This window comes from Caretta caretta, chromosome 6 (genome assembly GCF_965140235.1).
Source record: "Caretta caretta isolate rCarCar2 chromosome 6, rCarCar1.hap1, whole genome shotgun sequence".
Classification (NCBI taxonomy): Eukaryota; Metazoa; Chordata; order Testudines; family Cheloniidae; genus Caretta; species Caretta caretta.
This window is the reverse complement of record NC_134211.1, coordinates 111033255-111055313: the sequence shown is the minus strand read 5'-3', so window position 1 is coordinate 111055313 and position 22059 is coordinate 111033255. Positions and strand designations below refer to the sequence as shown.

Here is a 22059-nt window from a genome sequence, read left to right as displayed (position 1 = left end):
GTTTTCACTCATGTTCTTTTTATGCAGGAAATTGTGCCACCAGGTTCTCATACTGGCTTTTCTGGATTACATTTACCTTTTGTCGGGTTTACATATACAACTGACAGGTAGGCAAAAGAAACAGGTGCTTCTTATATGTATCGCTCAAATAGGGCTAGAAGGTTTACCTTCACAAGCACACTGAAGAATGTGTGTAGATAAATTTTTTTACTGTACATGAAAATTTTTGCTTTGACTGTACAAGAATTAAAGGTTTTTTATTTATATTTAATCTTTCTTCATGTATTTGAAATAGAGCTTACAATGCTTGTGGCTTTTTCATTTTGTGGTATTTGTATGGTTGCTGTGGTGTTAGGTGTTGAAATAGTGTTTACCTGCTGCAGCAATAATTCTGGGAGCAACAGAATATAAACATTGCTTTCTGGGGGACCAAAAGAAATGTTGGTATTTTGGATTTTTTTTATTGTACCATCACATGAAGTAGTTACAGTTGATATAATCACTATTGAACTTCTCTTTAAAAAGTCCCTCTTTTGGATGTAACTTCCCCTACATTTGAGACAGTGGATTAAATTTTGTTTGGTAAAATTTTTTAGTTTTCAGTTAGACCTAGAAAACATATTTTCAGCAGTGTTTTTGGCTTGTGATAGCTCTTTTAAAAATGTCTAATTTCAAAGAGAGGCTGTAGCAATATCAAAATTGCAGTGCACCTGGTTTTTATTAATGGAATCAAAGCAGCAATTTTTGATGTGTGGAAAGTATCCAAATCCTGCCAACATCTATTTTGATTGTTTGTTTGTTCTTGCGTAGGTATTTGGTGCGCGGTTATGAATAGGCCATCTTTCCTAGTACCAACTTAGGAAAGCGCGGCTGCGCAGCAGTAAGCAAGTTGGCTATTCAGATAGTTTAGCAATGACTGTTTGAGAGTTTCCTCATTCTAAGAATACGATGAGCCAAGATTTTCAAAAGCACTTCAGTCACTTAGACTCCTCAGTACCGTTTAAAGCAAATTGGAATTAGGCTCCGAGGTCTCTTGGTGCTTTTTCGAAATTTTATTCTTCACTCCACAGCCAAGTCAAATAAGGGTATCTATTGCGTAACCTGGAGAAGGAGCCTGACTAAAAGCAGTTCACCAGCCCTCCTGGTAAAAGGTTAGGAGTGAACTAATGATCTGCTTCTATAAAAAAAAAAGTCGTTATGAAAACCTATACTTACTGATCAGTACAACAAAGTCGATCCAACTCAACTCAGTTCAAACAGACCTAAGAAGAGAGATGATGATGCAAAGTGGCCAAACCCCAAAGGAAAGTACTCCACTGATAAATTTGCTTTCTTCTAAATCCCTCACCAAAATTGTACATGGAATGGATGGACAATATTGAGCCTGGTAAAATGGCCCAAGTAACAAAAGAAATGTACAGATATAAATTAGATATACTAGGCCTAAGAAGAATGAGATGGGTAACACCAGGACAAAACTTTCAGTTAGTCATCCTACTATATTCTGGGCTGTCAAGTGCCGGTGATGTACACCAAGATGGCCTGGGTCTGACAGATTGGGTACGAGTTTCAGAAAGGATTATAACAGCACAGTTTACATCAAAGTTCCAGAAAGTGTCCATTATTGAATGTTATATTCCAGCAAATCAAGCTAGCCAAAGGGAAAAAGAAAACTTCTGTGAGCGTCTACACAACTTAATAGACGAGGTCCCGAAAAGATATGCCCTCCTATTAACTGGAGATATGAATACTAATCTGGGAGCAACTACCCTGGAAGGGAGGTAGTTATGGGGAAACAAGGCCTCAGTGAAACTAATAAAAATGGTGAAATGTTTGATTTTTTGGCATGAACAACCTGGTTACTGGAGGAACGATCTTCTCTCACTGCACTGTTCATAAGATAAAATGGAGGTCACCAGTTCACAGAACAAGGAACTAAATCGATCACATTACAATGCAATACAAATGGAGAAGAACTTTAGAAGATGTTTGTAGCAGGAATGGGGCAGATGTGGGAACAGACCATGCCCTAGTGGTAGCAATATTGAGGAGTAAAACAAAAACAAAGAAGAGACCTGAACAGCAGAGATGCCTATGTTACAACATCACCAAGCTAAAACAGATGACGACAAAACAAGAGTTTAGAATTGTGCTAGCAAATAGGTACTAGGTGCTTGAAGATTGAGATAATGGAATATTAGAAGGTAAATGGAAATGAGTAAAGGAAAATTTCACTAAAACTTGTGAAGAAGTGCTGGGAGTCAGCAAGAAACATCACAATTAATGGTTATCTGTGAATACCTAGCAGAAAATAGAAGAGACCCACACAGTTGAACTGAAATTAAATCAAGCAAGAACACAGACAGAGTGACTCTAGGAGGAATATATTGTAAAGAACAATGAGGCCCAAAAGAATGTTAGGAAAGACAAACAAGACTTCATAGACAAAATAGATGCACAGATTGTTGCAGCACAAAATTACATGAAGATACAGTACAATTCATTAGAGGGTTGTCAGAAAAACAAATACCAATCAATGAGATCAAGACAATGAGGGCAACTTAACAAAAAATAAAATTAAAATAAAAATCAGAACAATTAAATATATGGAGGCAGTTTGTTAGTCAACTTCTGAATGGTGAAACAGTGGCCAATCCTCCAGTTATAGAGAAAAGAGAAGATCTGGATGTCAACCTAGGACCTATCACCAGAGTAAAAGTAGAAAGGGCAGTCAGTCAGTTTAAAAAGTGGAAAGACACCAGGTCCAGATAATATTAATGGAGGTTCTTAAGGCAGACTTGAAGAACACACTAGACATTTTGGTAGGACTCTTTACAAAAGATATGGGAAGAAGAAAAAGTACCAACTGAGTGGGAAGAGAGTCATATGGTGAAGCTGCCAAAGAAAAGAGATCTTGTAAAAATTGGAGGGGTATTTGATTGATGTCTATCCCAAGTAACATTTTTACTTTCTTTTTGTCTATAATAATAATAAAAGTGATAGTTCCAGGTTACAAAAAGAACAGACAGGAGAAATCATGTATAGATCAAATAGTAATCCTACATATCATCAGACCTGTTGATCGAATGGCAGTCACCACTTTATATGAATTTTTTAGATTTCCAAACAGCCTTTGATATAGTAGATAAAACAGTTTAATGGAAGTTGTTACACCACTACAGAATCCCTCAGAAATTTGTGAACATCATTCAAAGCTTCTATGGAAGTATGACATGCCAAATAATACATAATAGTGAAGTGACTAAGCCATTCCTAGCCACTACGTGCATCATTACTGGGTAACAAGAGATCACAGAGCAACCAAGTGATGTACAGTAGTCTTTCACTCACAAGTTATGAGGACCTTGACTTTGCAGATAACATCAACTCACTATCCCTTACGCATAGAGATATACAAGCCAAAACAAATGATCTCCAGGCATATGCAGAATTAGTAGGGTTGAAAATCAACATTGAGAAAACTAAAACTATGGGAATCAACACACAACAAGAAACGCCAATAACACTGTCTGGTATAAACATAGAAGAGGTCTGATACTTCACGTGTCTTGGCAGCATTGTAAGTACTACGGGTGGAACAGACCAAGACATTAAAGCTAGAATAGCAAAAGCCGGATAACATACCTTTTGTAACTTTGAAGCCAATCTGGAGAAACAGAAATCTTGCCCTCCAAACTAAACTTTGCATATTTAAAGCCATTGTAAAGCTAGTCTTAGTATATGAAACTTGGAAACTTAAAACCTTCCTATCCTTCAGAGTTTTCATAAACAGCTGCCTTAGACAAAATCCCAATATCAGATGGCTGGGGGAAAAAAATCACAAATGAACTCTGGAGGAGGAAGAAACAGAAGCCAATAGGACAGGAAATTACAGAATGAAAATGGAGATGGCTAGTACATATATGTAGGAATGACCTGAGTAACATAAGACGAGTATTGGACTTGAATGTCTAGAACAAGAGGTGACAAGGTAGACCAAGGATAGCATGGAAATGTGTAATAGAAGCAGAATTGAAAACTATCAAAATGGCGTAGGAAGAGGCTGACTGCAGCAGGAGACGGGCAAAGATGGAAGGCAATGGTGAAGGCACTGTTTTTCTGCATGGAATAGAAAAGCATGAGAGAAATTGCAAAATCTTGGCAGCAGTATATACAGTAACACTACATTAAGTGTTGTGCTCAGAAATTTAGGTGTAACTGTTGAATTCCAGCATGAAACTGGAACATTTTGAAGACCGGAGTAGACCAATTCTGTCAAAGATTTTGTGCCATGCTGAAGAATGTGGTATGTACTTAGAGCTCTGAATTGTGGATATATCAGGAAGAGAGTCTGCTCCAGTTCAGAGTAGCGTTGGAATGCAAATGTAAAATAGGATAAGATGAATTCATCTTTGTATGGAGAATACTATTGTTTATCTGCTTTTTGTTGTAAATATTGTTGTAAGATATTCAGTAATGTAATTTCTAATTCATGTTTTGGTTGCAGCTTATTTTCTGATAGAGGCTCTTTAAGGAGTGTAATGCAGTCTGGTGCTGTAACCAAAGAGATGGATGTGCAACACGACAAAGAAGAAGCTTATGAAAGGCGAATACGAAAACTGGAGGAAGAAAAACTGGATTTGTACAGAAAACTGCAAGGTTAGTTGTGGACATTTACTAGGATTTGCAATTCAGATGATGAAAAGCAGCAGAATGCTCTTAGTTTGACTGATATTTTTTCTTATTCAACTTAAGAATCTCCTGTGCCGCCCGTGCTGAGTCCAGATCCTGACAAAGAAATCAAGAAGCTAACTGAAGAAATTGAACGTTTGAACAAAAAAATAGCAGGTAGGTGTCTGGTATTACTGGCAGATGTTCTGACTGGTATGCTTCAAGTAATAACTTAATTCTAATATTAATATCTCAGTAGCAGTAATGCTTGACTTTATCAATTTAAATTTAATTCAGTACAAATAGTTACTGCTGAATGCTAATAAAAAAGGAAAGGATACCTACTGGAATGCTTATATTAAGCAGGATTTCAGTATTTACAAATAAACTCTGATCTTTCCCCTCAACGTCCGTGCTGAGCCCGATAGCATATATTCCACTGGGAGCCAAGAGTAGAAGGAATGGGATAGATAGGTTCAGTTTGATATGTTCTGAATGTGATCTTGTACTTTTAATCTTGCTTTTTTCTCATGGGAAGAAGGGGCATTTTTCTGGTCTTAGGTACATTTAAGGGGAGAATTAAAAAGAAATTGTATGGTTGTTTTGAAGCCCACTCAATCTTCATCTAGCAGTGTCTAAAACTGACAAGTTGAAAAAGGCAACTACTCAAGTCTTACCTGAGAGAGAGACAACTGTTGGATCCAAATCAGTTATTTGAAACTATGCTGTTTGACCACCCTATTTTGTTCATCCATGTAAACATCTCCCAGAAAACATGAGATCAGTTTTAGAAGACTTTTAAAAAAGGGAATGAGAACTACTTTTGAATTAGTGCTAGCTAAACTTTCAGACTTTTAGTCTTAATGAAGCTTTACTAAAGAGAGACTCTCAGTTGCTATTACTATAAAGAAAGGAAGAGCAGAGATGTAGGTTTGTTTGAGCAATCACTCTCAAATTTCCACAGCCCCCAATCTTGTCATCTTCCACTTCATAAAAGCCTCCTCTCTGCCTTCCTTCCAGATTTCTTAGCTCAAATCAAATTTTTTCCTCTTCAGACATCCTCCTCACTGAAGATGTGAACATCCATGTTGATGTAGCACGCAATTTTCTGGCCTCCAGTTTCTGTCGTCATCTTGACTCATTGGCTTCACCCCACTCTCATTCATGGGGAAGTCCTTATCCTAGCCATGACTAATCTTCCTTCCTTCCTACAACATTTATTACTTCAGTAGCAATGGTCATTTCCTTAACAGTCTTTCTCTAGATGTAGCCATCCTAAAATCTATCCTAATTTGAGTATAGTGCCCTGCTTAAAAACCCATTCCTGTATTTTGCAGGATAGCATTAATTGACCCCCAAAAACCACTGTTCCAACTTTTTAATGTGGAGAAATGTCTGTCTCCATGACATCAGGGCTCTTGGTAGAGACAGAAGAGTAAAAGTAAAAAAGAGGGTGAATCCTCGGAGAACAGAGGTTGGCTAGAAGGCTCTCCTGAGTGGGGAGATGGAGAAGAAGAAATATTTAAACTCTCTAACAAGTTCCTAGCAAAAGTTAGTGGTTTGTTCATGTAACATTGCTGCTTATGCTATTGGTGTAAATCTGGGAGTCAAGTATACTTAGTTTGAATTTCTGTACAGATTTAAATAGGATAGAACGACAGCTTCATCAAGAAAATGAAGACTACACACACAGGCTAAAAGGACTTGAAAAGCAGTACAGAACAATAAGGCAAGAGAAGGAGGACCTTCATAAGGTAATGGTCTAAAGTGCATACCCTTAACACTCACGTCAGGTAGCTCAAGGATAGATTTGTCCAACTGGCAGTATTCCCTTAATGTTTGAAACAATGCTTTTCCACCCATTCATTTAATGAGTAATAGAGTGGCAAGATGAGAACCGAGGAGACATATGTGTTCTACATCGCATGTTGGTAGGTATTCGAGTAGTTTAAAAAAACATGCTTTCTTATTAGTATTTAAGGCATTCGTCTGTTCTTCCTTTTTTTAGTATGTTCATGATACTTCTCATGAAATAGTGGAAAAGTTGAAAAGCCAGATAGTCAGGGAAAACAGCCTAGTTTGCCTTGGCCAATCCAAGTATAATTTATAAAGATTTGATGTATCCAGGAGTGTGGAGGTTAGTTTTCTAACTGTTAAAAAAAATTGCTTTCTAAAGCAGAATCAGTTTGGCTGTTTTTTTACTCTCAAGACGTTGGAATATCCACTGAAGTTTTCAAATTGTAAATCTATGGCTAATAATAAATTCCAGACTTATTGAAACGTATTTTATACAAATATTTAATTCAGTAAGTTTAGCTGGATAACTTTTCCTCACTGAGTCCACTGCCACTGTTTGCAGTAAATTAAAATTTCCTTTTTTTTGATAAAGGAACAATATGCCACGGCTATAGCAAATTTTTTTTAAGATTGTTGTCCTGCTTTAGTGTGCAATACTACATATATTATACGCATAATTCAACCCTTCCATGCTGTTCTTTTTAAAATATAGTAGAGTATATTATCTTACAATGTTGCACTTAGACTCTTCTTATTATTTCAAGGTAACTAATTATACATGATGTGTTTTTAAAGTGTTACTCTGTATTTTCATTGATATGCTTTCAAATGGTTAGTGTTGGGCATTGGTAGGGCCCTACCAAATTCATGGTCCATTCTGGTCAATTTCACGGTCATAGGATTTTTAAAATTGTAAATTTCATGATTTCAGCTATTTAAATCTGCAGTTTCAGTGTTGTAATTGTCAGGGTCCTGACCCCAAAAGGAATATTGTTTGTGTGTGTGTGTGTGTGTGGAGGGGGTGTTGCAAGGTTACTGGAGGGGGTATTGCAGTACTGCTACCCTTAATTCTGGACTGCTGCTGGCAGCGGCACTGCCTTCAGAGCTGGGCATCTGGAGAGTGGTGGCTGCTGGCCAGGAGCCCAGCACTGCAGTAGGAAGGATGGCATGATATGGTATTGCCACCATTCCTTCTGCCTTGCTGCTGGCGGGGTGCTGCCTCCAGAGCTGGGCACCTGGCCAACAGCCGCTGCTCTCCGGCCGCCCAGATCTGAAGGCAGCACAGATGTAAGGGTGGCAATACCTTGACACCTCTCCCAATAACCTTGTGACACCCCCCCCATGCAATTCCCTTTTGGGTCAGGACCCCCAATTTGAGAAACGCTGGTCTCCCCTGTGAAATCTGTATAGTATAGGGTAAAAGCGCACGCACAACCAGATTGCATGGTGGGAGACCAGATTTCATGGTTCTTGACGTGTTTTTCATGGCCGTGAATTTGGTAGGGCCCTAGGCATTGGGTTTGGAAAGTTTGAGTAGCCATATTTTTTCAGTTGGCATTTCAGTTTAGTGAAAGCAACCCACTGACCAGAATTCCTCAAGTTTTTATTTTGGAAGAAACTTTTTGCACCATAGGAGACAGTTCTTTTAAATTCTCTTCCTCCCTGTCTCTCTGAACCACTACTAAAGCTTATAAACCAAATGATGTGAGTAGGGAGTTAGCCAGTTCAGCTCCTCTTGACTTGAACACCTCTTTTGCAGGTCATTGAATATCTTAATTTCAGTAATCATGGCAAAAACTTGAAGCTGGAACTAGTCAAGTTACAAATGTGTTTTTTCCTGAACTGCTGGTGTACAGTTCTATCATTTCTCATGTATGTTCATTACCAAGTATTATGGAGTATACACTGTTTTGTATTGTAAGCTGTCATGTCTAGGTTAGGTTCTTCCCACAAAGGAAATGTGGTTTTTACAATGCTCTCCACCAAAGTACTGAATCTTCTTCATAATTTTGACTGTGGAATCTTGCATAAGATTTTCTTAAAGAATTTCACACGTTTTGCTGAGCTTTTAATGCTTACACCCATAGTTTGAGAGTTTGACTCTTCATCTTGATGGCATTGTATATGCTGGAATCTATGGGGTGTTTTTTTTAAGTGTGGTGCTATTATGCAAGCACATGGCACTAAGATGAGAACTGCCTTGGGCTGGTGGTACATTTTATACCTTCTCTTCAGCCAGAGATTATTATGGAGATGGAATATCAGCAGTTGCATGAAAGGAAGTGACTAATTTGTGTGTACAAATCATGAGGCATGTGGAATAACACAGCTACATAAAGAGGAATGCCAAATTAGAAGTAGCACAATATTTAAACTCTGCATGAGACAGGATTTTTGTAAATTAGAAAAGTACATATAATGGTTAACTTTAAATTAAAGACTTTGTCTTACTCAGTGTGCTTTTTCCTTGGAGAGGAGATGTGGATTTTTAATGTCTTTTTTAAATTTTACCAGCAACTTGTGGAAGCTTCAGAAAGATTAAAGGCACAGTCCAAAGAACTGAAGGATGCTCATCAGCAAAGAAAGCTAGCTATGCAGGAGTTTTCAGAGCTCAATGAGAGAATGGTAGACTTGCGCTCTCAGAAACAGAAGTTCTCTCGACAGCTTCGTGACAAAGAGGAAGAGATGGAAGTGATCGTGCAGAAAATTGATTCTATGAGACAGGAAATTCGTAAATCTGAGAGAGGCAGAAAAGAGGTAACTTGGCAAAATATTTAAGGCTAACATGTTTCAGCTGCTCTTACGCTTCACTTAAGTCATACTTAATAAAAGTAAAAAAACCCCAATGTAACCATAATTTACATTGGGTCTGTAAATTGGCCTGACATCTCTAGCTCATTTTATTTCATTTACAGAGTACATCTTAAATATTTAGTAATTTGTGAAGGAAATAATTCTGTGTTTTTTCTCATGTATTTGAATTGCTTGTAATCCAGTGAAAATATATTCTTGCTGTATGCTCATCTTCTCTTTAAAAATGTCAAGAGATGCAGTCAGCTTGAAATCTAGTAAATTCCAAAGGTCAAAGCAGTTTATTCTGAGTACCCTTGCCAATTTCCTCTTTTAAATGTGTTTCTTTTCCATGGCTATATGAAAGAGAGGGGAAACAGTAAAACAGACTAAGCAAAGTGCTCTCAAATTCAGGAAGTAAGCAAATTGGAAGTCATAGTTTCCTCATAATTTTCAATTAGCTATTTTAGTAGGTGTTTGTAACAACTGTAGCTAAAATAATCAGTTCATTTTTAAGTTCACTACACAACCACCACCATTTTATTATTAGTATTCCCATATGGCCTGGGAACACTAATTGTGGAGCAAAATCCTGTTGTGCTGGGTGCTGTACAAACTCAAAACAAAAAGACAGTCCCTGCACCAAAGAGCTTACAGTATAAGATAAGAGACAACAGGTAAATACAGACACAAAGGGAAGTATAAGGAAACAATGGGGCAGTGCTGATCAGAATGCTGGACAATATCAGTGCCTCTGGGGTTTTTTGTTTTTTTTTTTTTGGGGGGGGGGGGTTGGGGTTTTTTTTTAAGTGCATCATGACAAAGGAGTTTTAAGGAGGGATTTCAAGGAAGGATAATGAGATAGCTTTGTGGATGTTCACGGGGAGCTCCTCCCAAACAGAGGTGCTTGTTCGAAAATTTAAAAGGTTGAGCTATGAAGGCTGGAGCATTGTGGGCCAATTGGGCTTGGGGGGGAGGGATAGCTCAGTGGTTTGAGCTTTGGCCTGCTAAACCCAGGGTTGTGAGTTCAATCCTTGAGGGGGCCATTTAGGGATAAGGGGCAAAAATTGGGGATTGGCCCTGCTTTGAGCAGGGGGTTGAACTAGATGACCTCCTGAGGTCCCTGCCAACCCTGATATTCTATGATTCTATGAAAACATTTCAGTCGTGAGCAAAAGATTGGGTGGTGATAAGTCGAAGGGCATTGTTATCCTCTTTTACCCCACCCTCTGTCTTCCCCCAAACATCTTGGCTGTGTCCAAATGTTGATGCTTTTTCCTTTACAACATTTCCATCCAGGCCCTCATAATGTCCTATATAGGTGCTTGCAAAACTCTTCCACTGTGGTTTCCTGACCCTCAAGTCCATTCAAAGTGCAGCAGCTGAAATAGTCACCATGATTTTGAACGTGACATCCCTTTTAAAATGTCTCTATTAGCTCTCTTCAAATTAAAGCTTATCCTACATTTTAGGCTATTTACAACTCTGCCCCTCTACTTATAGACTTTAAGGCCAGAAAAGACCATCATGATCATCTAGTCTGATGACCTGCACATTGCAGGCCACAGAACCTCACCCACCCGCTCCTGTAATAGACTTATCTGCGCTTGTAACTTAGAGTTGTCTCTCCACCACCTTTGCCGTGGTTGATTGCCCATTTATCTACTCTCCAACAAGTCTCTTCCATGGCACCTTAACACATCAAGTGCTCTTCCTTAACTAGGCTGTAAAGTCATTGCCCCTTCCTCCTCCTCCTAATCCCTCTTCTACTGTTATTTCAAAGTGACCATATCTTCATAAGAGAGAAATAATTCATAGAAATAGCATAATCACTTTATACTACACAATTTTATGAGACAGAATAGTCAAATACTTTACTTTCAAATTAACTGGCATAAAAGGTGAGCATTTTAAGGGAAGCTGATTTGAATGTTATGTATTTTAAGATGCAACTGAACTATAAACTTAAGGGGCTTATCCTGTGTCATTGTCATTGCCAGAGTGACGTACATACCTCACCCCTCCTATTATTGTTAAGGGCTACATGATTTTCCCAGACAGATGTTGTATATTCTGGATTATATTTGACTTTAACATGGTTCTTCGAGTGCTTACTCATGTCCATTCCATATTAGGTGTGTGTGCTTGCCACAGCTCTGGTCCTCCGTCACAGCTCCGGTCAAGAAGCCGAAAAAGCCTGAAAACCCTGGGTTTTTACGTCCCAGCCCCGGTGCATAAGCGGTTCAAACCGCAGCAGTTTCAGGGCCTGGGGAGCCAGCCTCAGCAGACCAGCCCCCACAAATGAACCAAGGGCTACAAGCGCCATCCAAGCCACCTGCCTCCACCCTCTGCCCAGTTGGCTCGACTCGTGCTAAGCAAGGGACCAAACAGTCATTTTGAGGGCGCTCCCGAGGGTGACCTACCAGACTGTTCCCCAGATCCATCTGTCCCAGTGTTCTCCAACCGCCTTTTCCTTTTCCTTCCTACTTGGACCACTATAACCTTGGACCAATGGGTCCTCAGTATGGTGGAGCAGGGTTATACCATCCAGTTCCTTTCTACCCCACTTCGCTGTCCCTCTTCAGGGACCTCTCTCACGAGAGTCTCCTCACACAGGAGGTAAAGGGGTTGCTACAACTGGGAGAGGTGGAGAAAGTTCCACTCGAGTATAGGAACAAGAGGTTCTATTCCTGGTACTTTTTAATTCTAAAGGCCAAGGGCAGTCTATGGCCCATCCTGGACCTGTGAGACGTTAGTTAAAGTTCTGCATGGTTTCCCTGGCTTCTGTTATACCCTCTCTGGATCCAGGAGACTGGTATGCCATCCTCTACTTGAAGGACACATACTTCAACATAGCGATCTTTCAAGGACACAGACGCTTCCTCTGGTTTACAGTGTGGCCCCACCACTACCACTTTGCGGTCCTCCTGTTCAGCCTGGCGACAGCACTGAGAGTGTTTACGAAGTGAACGGCAGTGGTTGCCGCTTACCTCAGACACCGGATCTACCCATACCTTGACGACTGGCTCGTCAAGGGCAACTTTTCAGTTCTCGAGTCCAAAGGGATTTCGCGGTGCTTCAAGCCACGTACCGGTCTCAGGGCCTATTGGTGAATGACAAAAAGTCGACATTTTTGCCTGTGGAGAGGATAGAGTTAATCAGAGCAGTCCGCGACTCTACCTGCACCAGAGCATTCCTGCCGCTGGAAAGCTTCCACGTGATGGCAAACCTCATCGCAGAAGTCTCCATATTCCCTTTGACTACAGCCAGGGTCTGTCTGCGCCTGCTGGGTCACATGGCAGTGTGCACTTATGTGATCTGCCGTGCCAGACTTCGGATGCGGCCCCTGCAACAATGGCTGGGGATGGTCTATTCCCAGTCCCAAGACCCCCTGGAAAAACTCATTACCATTCCCCAGGCGATACTTACCTCGCTACAATATTGGACCAACCACAGGGCAGTCCTGAAGGGGGTTCTGTTCAACAACCCCCCTCACTCCATCGGGTTGGTATCGGACGCCTTGGACCTCGGCTGGGGTGAGCACCTCTGTGACCTCCAGAGACATGGGAGGTGGTCCCCAGAGGAGGTGAGGTTGCACATAAACGTCAAAGAGCTCTGAGCAGTCCGACTGGCATGCGGAGTCTTCCTGTCAAACAAGGTGGTACGAGTCCTGACAGACAACACAGCCTCGATGTTCTGCATCAACAGGCAAAGGGGAGCACGCTCATCTGCTCTCATTCAACAGGCACTCCGTCTATGGTACTTCTGCAGAAGCCACGAAATCCACCTGGAAGCTTGTCACCATCCCAGTGTCAAGAATACTCTGGCGGACCAGCTCAGCAGGGACTTCTCCTCTCACCATGAGTGGTCGCTCCATCCAGAGGTAGCCTGCATGATCTTCCAAAGGTGAGGAACTCCCCAGGTGGACCTGTTCACCATCAGGCTAAACAGGAAATACCACCAGTTTTGTTCTGAGCAAGGGCTCCCTCTCCGATGCCTTTCTCCTGTCATGGTCAGGGAGCCTGATGTACACGTTCCCTCCGATTCCACTCATCAGCTGGGTCCTTGCAAAGATCAAGAGAGACAAAGCGCAGGTTGTTGTGATAGCCCGGCATGGCCTTGCCAGCATTGGTTTGGCATGCTCATGAACTTGTCAGCGGCCCCTCCCTGGCCCCTGCCCAACCTCCAGGACCTGCTGTCACAGGACCACGGTCAGCTCCTACATCCCAACCTCGAGTTCCTCCACCTCTCGGGGTAGATGCAGTGTGGCTGAACCCAGAGGAGCGGACATGTTCAGAGTCCAACAGGTCCTCCTGGGGAGTAGGAAGCCTTCAACCAGACTGACTTACCTGGCCAAGTGGACGAGATTTTTCCGCTGAGCATCCGAACGTGGCATCTCTCCCTCGCGTTCTTCCATACAGGCTGTCCTGGACTACCTGCTCCATCTGAGGAACCAGGACCTGGCACACTCTTCCATTAGAGTGCATCTCACCACCATCTCCACCTTTCACCCGCCAATCCAAGGACAGACAGTGTTTTCCCATGACATGATGGTCGAATTCTTGAGAGGGCTCGAGACTCTCTTCCTGCAGGTGCGGGCTCCTGTCTCTCAGTGGGATTTTAACTTGGTCCTCTCTAGGCTCACCGACCCACCCTTTGAACTGCTGGGTTCTTGCTCCTTTTCCCATCTGTCATGGAAGGTCGCGTTCCTAGTGGCGGTGACGTCAGCGAGACAGGTCTCTGAAATTAAAGCCTTGACCTCAGAACTGCTATACACAGTCTTCTACAAAGACAAGGTTCATCTGCAGCCCCATCCGGCCTTCGTGCTGAAGGTGGTCTCCACCTTCTATATGAACCAAGACATCTTCCTCCCAGTGTTCTGTCCCAAACCGCACAAGACCAGTGAGGTGTCTTCACACGCTAGACGTCTGAAGGTCCTTGGCTTTTTATTTAGAATTTACCAAGTCTCTCCATAAATCGACTCAACTCTTCATCGCTACAGCAGATAGGATGAAGGGCCTTCTGGTGTCCTCACAAAGATTTCCATTTGGATCACCTCATGCATAAGGAACTGTTACAATCTGGCGGGAGTTCCGCCGCTGCCAATTGTCAGAGCCTACTCGAGAGTTCAGGTGTCTTCAGCAGCCTTCATGGCACACATCCCTATTCAGTACATCTGTAGAGCCACAATGTGTCCTCTGTCCACACGCCATCACTCTCAGCAAGCCAGAGATGACACTGGATTTGACAGAGCTGTGTTGCAATCGACACGTCCGTAAACTCCTACCCACTTCTGGGGTATTGCTTTGGAGTCACCTAATATGGAATGGACATGAGCAAGCACTTGAAGAAGAAAAGAAAGTTACCTTTTCTGTAACTGGTGTTCTTCGAGATGTGTTGCTCCCGTCCATTCCACAACCCCCCCCCCCCACTCCTTCCCCACTGGGAAGAAGGAACTGAGGGTGGGGGGAGCCTTATACCACACCATGTGGGCGCCACTCCAGAGGGCGCCAGAGCCAGTCCCCTACGGATACTGCTGAGGGAAAAACTTCCGGCAACGGTGCATGTGGCGAGCACACACACCTAATATGGAATGGACATGAGCAACACATCTTGAAGAACACCAGTTATGGAAAAGGTATCTGTCTTTTTTATTACCCAACAGTAACCCCACTGGCTGACAGAGTGGTGGTGGTTGGCCTGCAAAGGGAATGAATCTTGCCTGAAAGACTTGTCTAGAAAGATAATGGTCACAGTGTGGGCTGCAAGAGTTATAAGGATGGGAGGTAAGGGAGTCCTGCTGTTTCCAAGGACCCAAAAGCAGCCTGAGAGGAGAGGAAAGGAGCAGGGTAGCTACAACTGTCTGTCTGCTTTGACATAATTTAAGGTTTTCTTTTTCACAGCTGGAAGCTCAACTTGAGGATGTCACCGCAGAAGCATCAAAAGAACGCAAGCTTCGTGAACACAGTGAGATTTTCTCCAAGCAGCTGGAAAATGAACTGGAAGCACTAAAGGTACCATTATTTTAAAAATGCAAAATATGGGGAAACAGATGCCCTTTTCACTACTGATACAAGACCAAGCCTCCAATAACTTCGCTTATCTAAGCGTGTACATTTGTGGCACTTTGTGTCTTTTAACTGAATCGGGCTTTCATAGAAACCTGACACAGCCTGTTAGATCTACTTGCTTTTTTCAAACTGTTTTCCCACAAACTATGTTATTGATGTTAATCTCTTGGCTTTTACCTGTCCACATTTATTCCTAACTTTTTAAGCAACACTAGAAAAATCTTGGGTCGTCTTTTCCTGATAATTTTCACTCTCTTGCTTCTGCAGCTAAAGCAAGGAGGCCGTGCAGCAGGTGCCACATTAGAACATCAGCAGGAGCTTTCCAAAATGAAGTCTGAGCTAGAAAAGAAAATCTTGTTCTATGAAGAGGAGTTAGTCAGGCGAGAGGCATCCCATGTCTTGGAAGTAAAAAATATAAGAAAGGAGGTGCATGATTCAGAAAGCCATCAGCTAGCACTGCAGAAAGAGATCATGATGCTAAAAGATAAATTGGAGAAGGCAAAACGAGAGAGGTAAGGGTCTGTATGAAACCACTTTGCTGGAGAAATTCCCCCCACCAGCTGCCGCTTCTCTCGTGTAGTGGGATTTTGGGCACCTAACTCCCCTAGCGTCTTTTGAAAATCCCAACCACCCCCTGTAGTCTGTAAAGTTGTACATTCTCTATTTTTTTCCCTCAGGCACAATGAGATGGAGGAGACTGTAGGAACAATAAAAGAGAAATATGAACGGGAAAGAACCATGTTCTTTGAAGATAACAAAAAGTTAACAACGGAAAATGAAAAGGTAGTTAGTAGAGCCATTGTTTTGGAACAAAGTTCAATTACTCTTCTTGAAAACTAGTGTTCTGTTTTTCACGTAAATCTTGTTACCTTTTAAATCACTCTGATATTGTGATAGTTCTCTATAAAATTCACTGACCAAAGAAGAAACCATAAACATGCTTTAAAAATGGGATTTTTTCATTAGTATGGATAGGAGTAATTCCAACTGTCACACATGTATGCCACGGACGTGGGCAAATCAGTTTCCTCTTGTAGTATGCAGAGGCCACTCACACTTGTGGGATTGGTGCCGCCTGATGCTGAGCAGTGGAATTTTATGAAAAGATGTCCACTGGGGATTTTCCCCTTCCCCCCCAATGGAGTATTCCAAGAGTATAAAAGGGGTGATACCAACTATCCCCAATCTTGGACTACACACTATCTTTGACACTCATTGGTTTTTCTATTCATTTCTCCTCTTCTCATTTCCCTTGTTTGAAGTGGCACATGAACCTGAGTACTACTAGACCTGGAAGTCACACTCATAGAGCCTGAGAAAAACGGTTTCTGAAGGCTACATTGTTTTGACAGAGCTTCTTAATATCCTCTAGTGGTCTTGTTTGTGTATATTCCACATGCATAATGAGTCTGAAAGTGACATAAATTGCAGATGAAAACAACTGATCACTTTTCATTTCAGCTTTGTTCCTTTGTGGATAAATTAACAGCACAAAACAGGCAGCTAGAAGATGAGCTCCAAGACCTGGCAGCAAAGAAGGAATCGGTTGCTCATTGGGAAGCTCAGATTGCAGAAATTATTCAGTGGTATGTACTATTCCAGATAGCAATCTTCAACTTTTGAAATACAGATACGGCCTTTTTAACATAACCAAGTCTTCTGTGGATTTTTGAAGATTAGTGGAAAACTATACCTGGATGTGGTTGCTGATGATCTGTTTTGTCTTTTGTTTACCAGTGGATTAAGTAGTAGGATTTTTTCATTTTGCAGCAAATTACTGTCATAGAATATTAAATGCACAAGAAGAAGATTTCAGTGTCAGTTCAAGTCAAAATTTAAAATGATTATTAAATCATGAATCACTATCCTTGATTTCCTATAGAATTTTCTGACTAATTCACTCAGGGCAACTGCCAGAACTTACAGGGTTCAGGACAAGCAGGAGACTCAAAGCAGGAGACTACCTTGTAGCAGTTCAGTCTCCAGTGTCATTGCCTGCAGTCCCCAGAAGGCTTAGGGCCTCTTGTATTTCCTCCTTTTAGTTTGTGTTCCCACCCTCACCCAGACAAGCACTTGCAGTCAGAAAGACGGCCTCTCTCTTGCACACAGTTTCTATTCATTAGTACCTTACTGGTTTGACAGGCTATGTGCAAGTGTTTCAAGAGTGTAAGAACACAGGCAGGCATGTGTACACACATTCATAAAGGTGTGCTCACATTCTTCCTCCACCTGAGACTCGGTGGTGATGGAGCCTAGGCCTAAAGAGCAGTGCTTCTCCAAAAGAAGAGTTTCTTGTCCCTGGAGTGACCTATAGGCTTGAAAAGAATCTTTCAGGTAGTGAAGTAGGGAGGAAAGGGGCTCAGAGGGCATGTTTATATGCTTTTCTGGGCACTGAGAGGGAGGGAACCTGGAGGAGGCCCATAGAAATCAGCTTCTGGCTATTCATGGAACAAGCAGATCAGGCTCCATGCAGTAGTAATGAAATGCTGTGTGGTTGCTGTTGGGTTCTAGAGGGGAAGCTATCATGAAACACCTGGCAGCATCCAGGGGTGTAGGGGAACCAGCTGGAGGGAGGTCCTAAAGGAGGCACAGCTAGGCTCCATCCTGGGCCTGGCAATTTCCCCAGTGCTCTATCCTTGCTTGTGACCCTAAATTCAGTACAAATACTCTGTTGATATTTGGCAGCAAGATGACTTGTTTCCTGGTGCATGGTGCCTGAGTATCAAAGTTTTATATTTTCTCCAGCTTCTAAACAAGGTCTTGTTTAAGTAACTGCTTTGTAATTGCACTCTAGGGTAAGTGATGAGAAGGACGCACGTGGATATCTTCAGGCTTTAGCTTCCAAGATGACAGAAGAATTAGAGTCATTGAGAATCTCTAGTCTGGGCTCAAGAACATTGGTAGGTCAACAGCAAGCATTCAGAAGGCTTTCTAATTCTGGATGCCTAAAATTCTTAATACTTGGCTTCATTTACTTCCACGTTCATTTAGAAATCCTCTTATTTATCAAGAAAGGGTGTAGTATGCAAATAGCCAGAGGTGTTTTCTAATAAAGACTGTGTGCTTTGATTATCCTGTCTACTTTGCCCCATTGTGTGTGAATCTCAGTTACACCACTGTGACAGTTCTTGGGATACCCAGGCCTGTGAGTCACCTTGTTACCATCTTCTCTAGAGAGAGGGAGTCTTGTCGTAGTGCAGTGTCAGCCTTTCAGCTACTCTCTCCTCTGGCTTGTGCCAGCCCTTCCTTCCCCAGGCAGGTGAATAATAGGTGCACCGAATCCCTTTGAATCATTCCCCTGTGATATACAGCCCCTGACACTGACTACTCACAGAAATTCAAAATCCTCTGCACCCAAAGGTGCAGCGTTCCCCAGTTTACTAGTTTTACCTTAAACCAGCACTCTTGTGAACCACACAGCACTTGTGACCACTTATGATAAAAGTGGATTTATTTATTTAAATAAAGATTTAACTAGAAACAAGAGAGAGCAATGGAAACAAGTGGTTACAGTATAAAACAACATAATAAAACGTGAACCTAAGTTTACATGAATAGTTATCTTTCCCATATAATAAACTAGATTTTTCTCACCGAGGTTCCAGCTGTTGCAGAGCTGGCTGGTTTCTCAAGAACCAGGATTCAAATTTTCATGAAAGTACCCACGTCTGCCAGGGGTTTTCCTCAGCGAGTGGTTAGTACTTTTCCCTATTCTGGTACACTGAAACCAGCCATTTATTTCTGCTCACAGGCCAGGCAAATCCCTGCCTTGCTGTAGAGTGTCTTTTCTACCTTTAAATGGTTTTGGTGGTTTGTAATGTCTGGTGTTTTCCCCACTGACTGTTCTGGGATGTGCAAAGGTAGACAATGAAACCCTGCATTACCTTGTCAACTGACTAGGGAGGAGTGACAACTCCCACTTGCTTGAATAGATAATCATTAAGACACATTACCTTGTGGTGACTGATTTATCATAAAAAGAAAGAGTACTTGTGGCACCTTAGAGACTAACAAATTTATTTGAGCATAAGCTTTCGGGAGCTACAGTTCACTTCATCGGATGCATTCAGTGGAAAACACAGTGGGGAGATTTATATACATAGATAACATGAAACAATGGGTGTTACCATACACACTGTAACGAGAGTGATCAGGTAAGGTGAGCTATTACCAGCAGTATCGGGGGGGGGGGGGACCACCGACCTTTTGTAGTGATAATCAAGGTGAGCCATTTCCAGCAGTTGACAAGAACGTCTGAGGAACAGTGGGGGGGAATAAACATGGGGAAATAGTTTTACTTTGTGTAATGACCCATCCACTCCCAGTGTCTATTCAAGTCTAAGTTAATTGTATCCAGTTTGCAAGTTAATTCGAATTCAGCAGTCTCTCGTTGGAGTCTGGTTTTGAAGGTTTTTTGTTGAAGAATTGCAACTTTTAGGTCTGTAATAGAGTGACCAAAGAAATTGAAGTGTTCTCTGACTGGTTTTTGAATGTTATAATTCTTGACGTCTGATTTGTGTCCATTTATTCTTTTACGTAGAGACTGTCCAGTTTGACCAATGTACATGGCAAAGGGGCATTGCTGGCACATGATGGCATATATCACATTGGTAGATGTGCAGGTGAACGAGCCTCTGACAGTGTGGCTGATGTGATTAGGCCCTATGATGGTGTCACCTGAATAGATATGTGGACAGAGTTGGCAACGGGCTGTGTTGCAAGGATAGGTTCCTGTTGTGTGGTGTGTGGTTGCTGGTGAGTATTTGCTTCAGGTTGGGGGGCTGTCTGTAAGCAAGGACTGGCCTGTCTCCCAAGATCTGTAAGAGTGATGGGTCGTCCTTCAGGATAGGTTGTAGATTCTTGATGATGCGTTGGAGAGGTTTTAGTTGGGGGCTGACAGTGATGGCTAGTGGCGTTCTGTTATTTTCTTTGTTGGGCTTGTCCTGTAGTAGGTGTCTTCTGGGTACTCTTCTGGCTCTGTCCATGTATTTCTTCACTTCAGCAGGTGGGTATTGTAGTTTTAAGAATGCTTGATAGAGATCTTGTAGGTGTTTGTCTCTGTCTGAGGGGTTGGAGCAAATGCGGTTGTATCGTAGAGCTTGGCTGTAGACAATGGATCGTGTGGTGTGGTCTGGGTGAAAGCTGGAGGCATGTAGGTAGGAATAGCGGTCAGTAGGTTTCCGGTGTAGGGTGGTGTTTATGTGACCATCGCTTATTAGCACCGTAGTGTCCAGGAAGTGGATCTCTTGTGTGGACTGGTCCAGGCTGAGGTTGATGTTGTGATGGAAATTGTTGAAACCATGGTGGAATTCTTCAAGGGCTGCTTTTCCATGGGTCCAGATGATGAAGATGTCATCAATGTAGTGCAAGTAGAGTTGGGGCATTAGGGGACGAGAGCTGAGGAAGCGTTGTTCTAAGTCAGCCATAAAAAAGTTGGTATACTGTGGGGCCATGCGGGTACCCATAGCAGTGCTGCTGACTTCAGCAAGAGACTGCTGAATTGGAATTAATTTGCAAACTGGATACAATTAACGTAGGCTTGAATAGAGACTGGGAGTGGATGTGTCCTTGCACAAAGTAAAACTATTTCCCCATGTTTATTCCCCCCACCCCCCCAACTGCTCCTCGGACATTCCTGTTAACTGCTGGAAATGACCCACCTTGATTATCACTAAAAAAGGTTTTCTCTCCCCCCCACAACCCCGCCCTGCTCTCCTGCTGGTAATAGCTCATCTTAAGTGATCGCTCTCCTTACAGTGTGTATGATAACACCCATTTTTTCATGTTCTGTGTGTATATAAATCTCCTCACTGTATTTTCCACTGAATGCATCCGATGAAATGAGCTGTAGCTCATGAAAGCTTATGCTCAAATAAATTTGTTAGTGTCTAAGGTGCCACAAGTACTCCTTTTCTTTTTAACACGACTGCTACTCTGAAACCTGATTTATCGTAGAATCACAGGACTGGAAGGGACCTCAAGAGGTCTTCTAGTCCAGTCCCCTGCACTCATGGCAGGACGAAGTATTATCTAGACAAGAGGTTCTCAAACTGGGGGCTGGGAATGGTCATGAGAAGCGTTAGACAAAAAACACTGCCCACATTTTACCAGCAGCAGTGAATAACTAACAAAGCTGATTCCTCTAGGTGTATCAGGTCTTCAGATGGTGCTGTGCATTTTGATGGATTTCTGTTAAGCTTGCATAGCGTTATATAAAGTTGTTGCCATCTGTGTTACTCGGTTTGCTATGACATGGTGTGGACATCTAATTGTAAGCATTGACCACAATCACAGTTTTGCTTTAGCTCTTATTACAGTGGATCATTAGCTTGGTTTAAATGAATGACGTACTGTTTTTAATATTTCATGAGTTTCATGGGGTTTTTTTATTGGTATATGTTCTTGTGTGCTAGGGGGATGTAAACTACTACAGACACAAACGGGGCGGGGGGCACAATTAAATAAGTTTGAGAATTGCTGACCATCCCTGACAGGTGTTTGTCTAACCTGCTTTTAAAAACCTCCAATGACACAGATTCCACAACCTCCCTAGGCAATTTATTCCAGTGCTTAACCATCCTGACAGTTAAGTAGTTTTTCCTGATGTGGTGCCCAGAACTGGACACAATACTCCAGTTGAGGCCTAATCAGCACAGAGTAGAGCAGAAGAATTACTTCCCATGTCTTGCTTACAATACTCATTGTTCCTTTAATAATATCCATCCGTACA

The 22059-nt window shown here is 42.1% G+C and overlaps 1 protein-coding gene across 7 annotated transcripts in view; it reads left to right on the top strand.

Moving 5' to 3' along the window:
• Window positions 1-22059, top strand: part of CDC42BPB (CDC42 binding protein kinase beta) — a 133823-nt gene that overhangs the window by 78648 nt on the left and 33116 nt on the right. For all 7 annotated transcript variants that reach the window (XM_075129888.1, XM_048852342.2, XM_048852340.2 and 4 more), the window contains exons 9-18: window positions 28-107; window positions 4508-4659; window positions 4756-4848; window positions 6310-6425; window positions 8983-9225; window positions 15162-15272; window positions 15597-15841; window positions 16007-16112; window positions 16791-16915; window positions 18124-18229. In XM_075129888.1, the coding sequence (XP_074985989.1) occupies window positions 28-107; window positions 4508-4659; window positions 4756-4848; window positions 6310-6425; window positions 8983-9225; window positions 15162-15272; window positions 15597-15841; window positions 16007-16112; window positions 16791-16915; window positions 18124-18229 (1377 nt within the window). The remainder of the gene's footprint in view (window positions 1-27; window positions 108-4507; window positions 4660-4755; window positions 4849-6309; window positions 6426-8982; window positions 9226-15161; window positions 15273-15596; window positions 15842-16006; window positions 16113-16790; window positions 16916-18123; window positions 18230-22059) is intronic.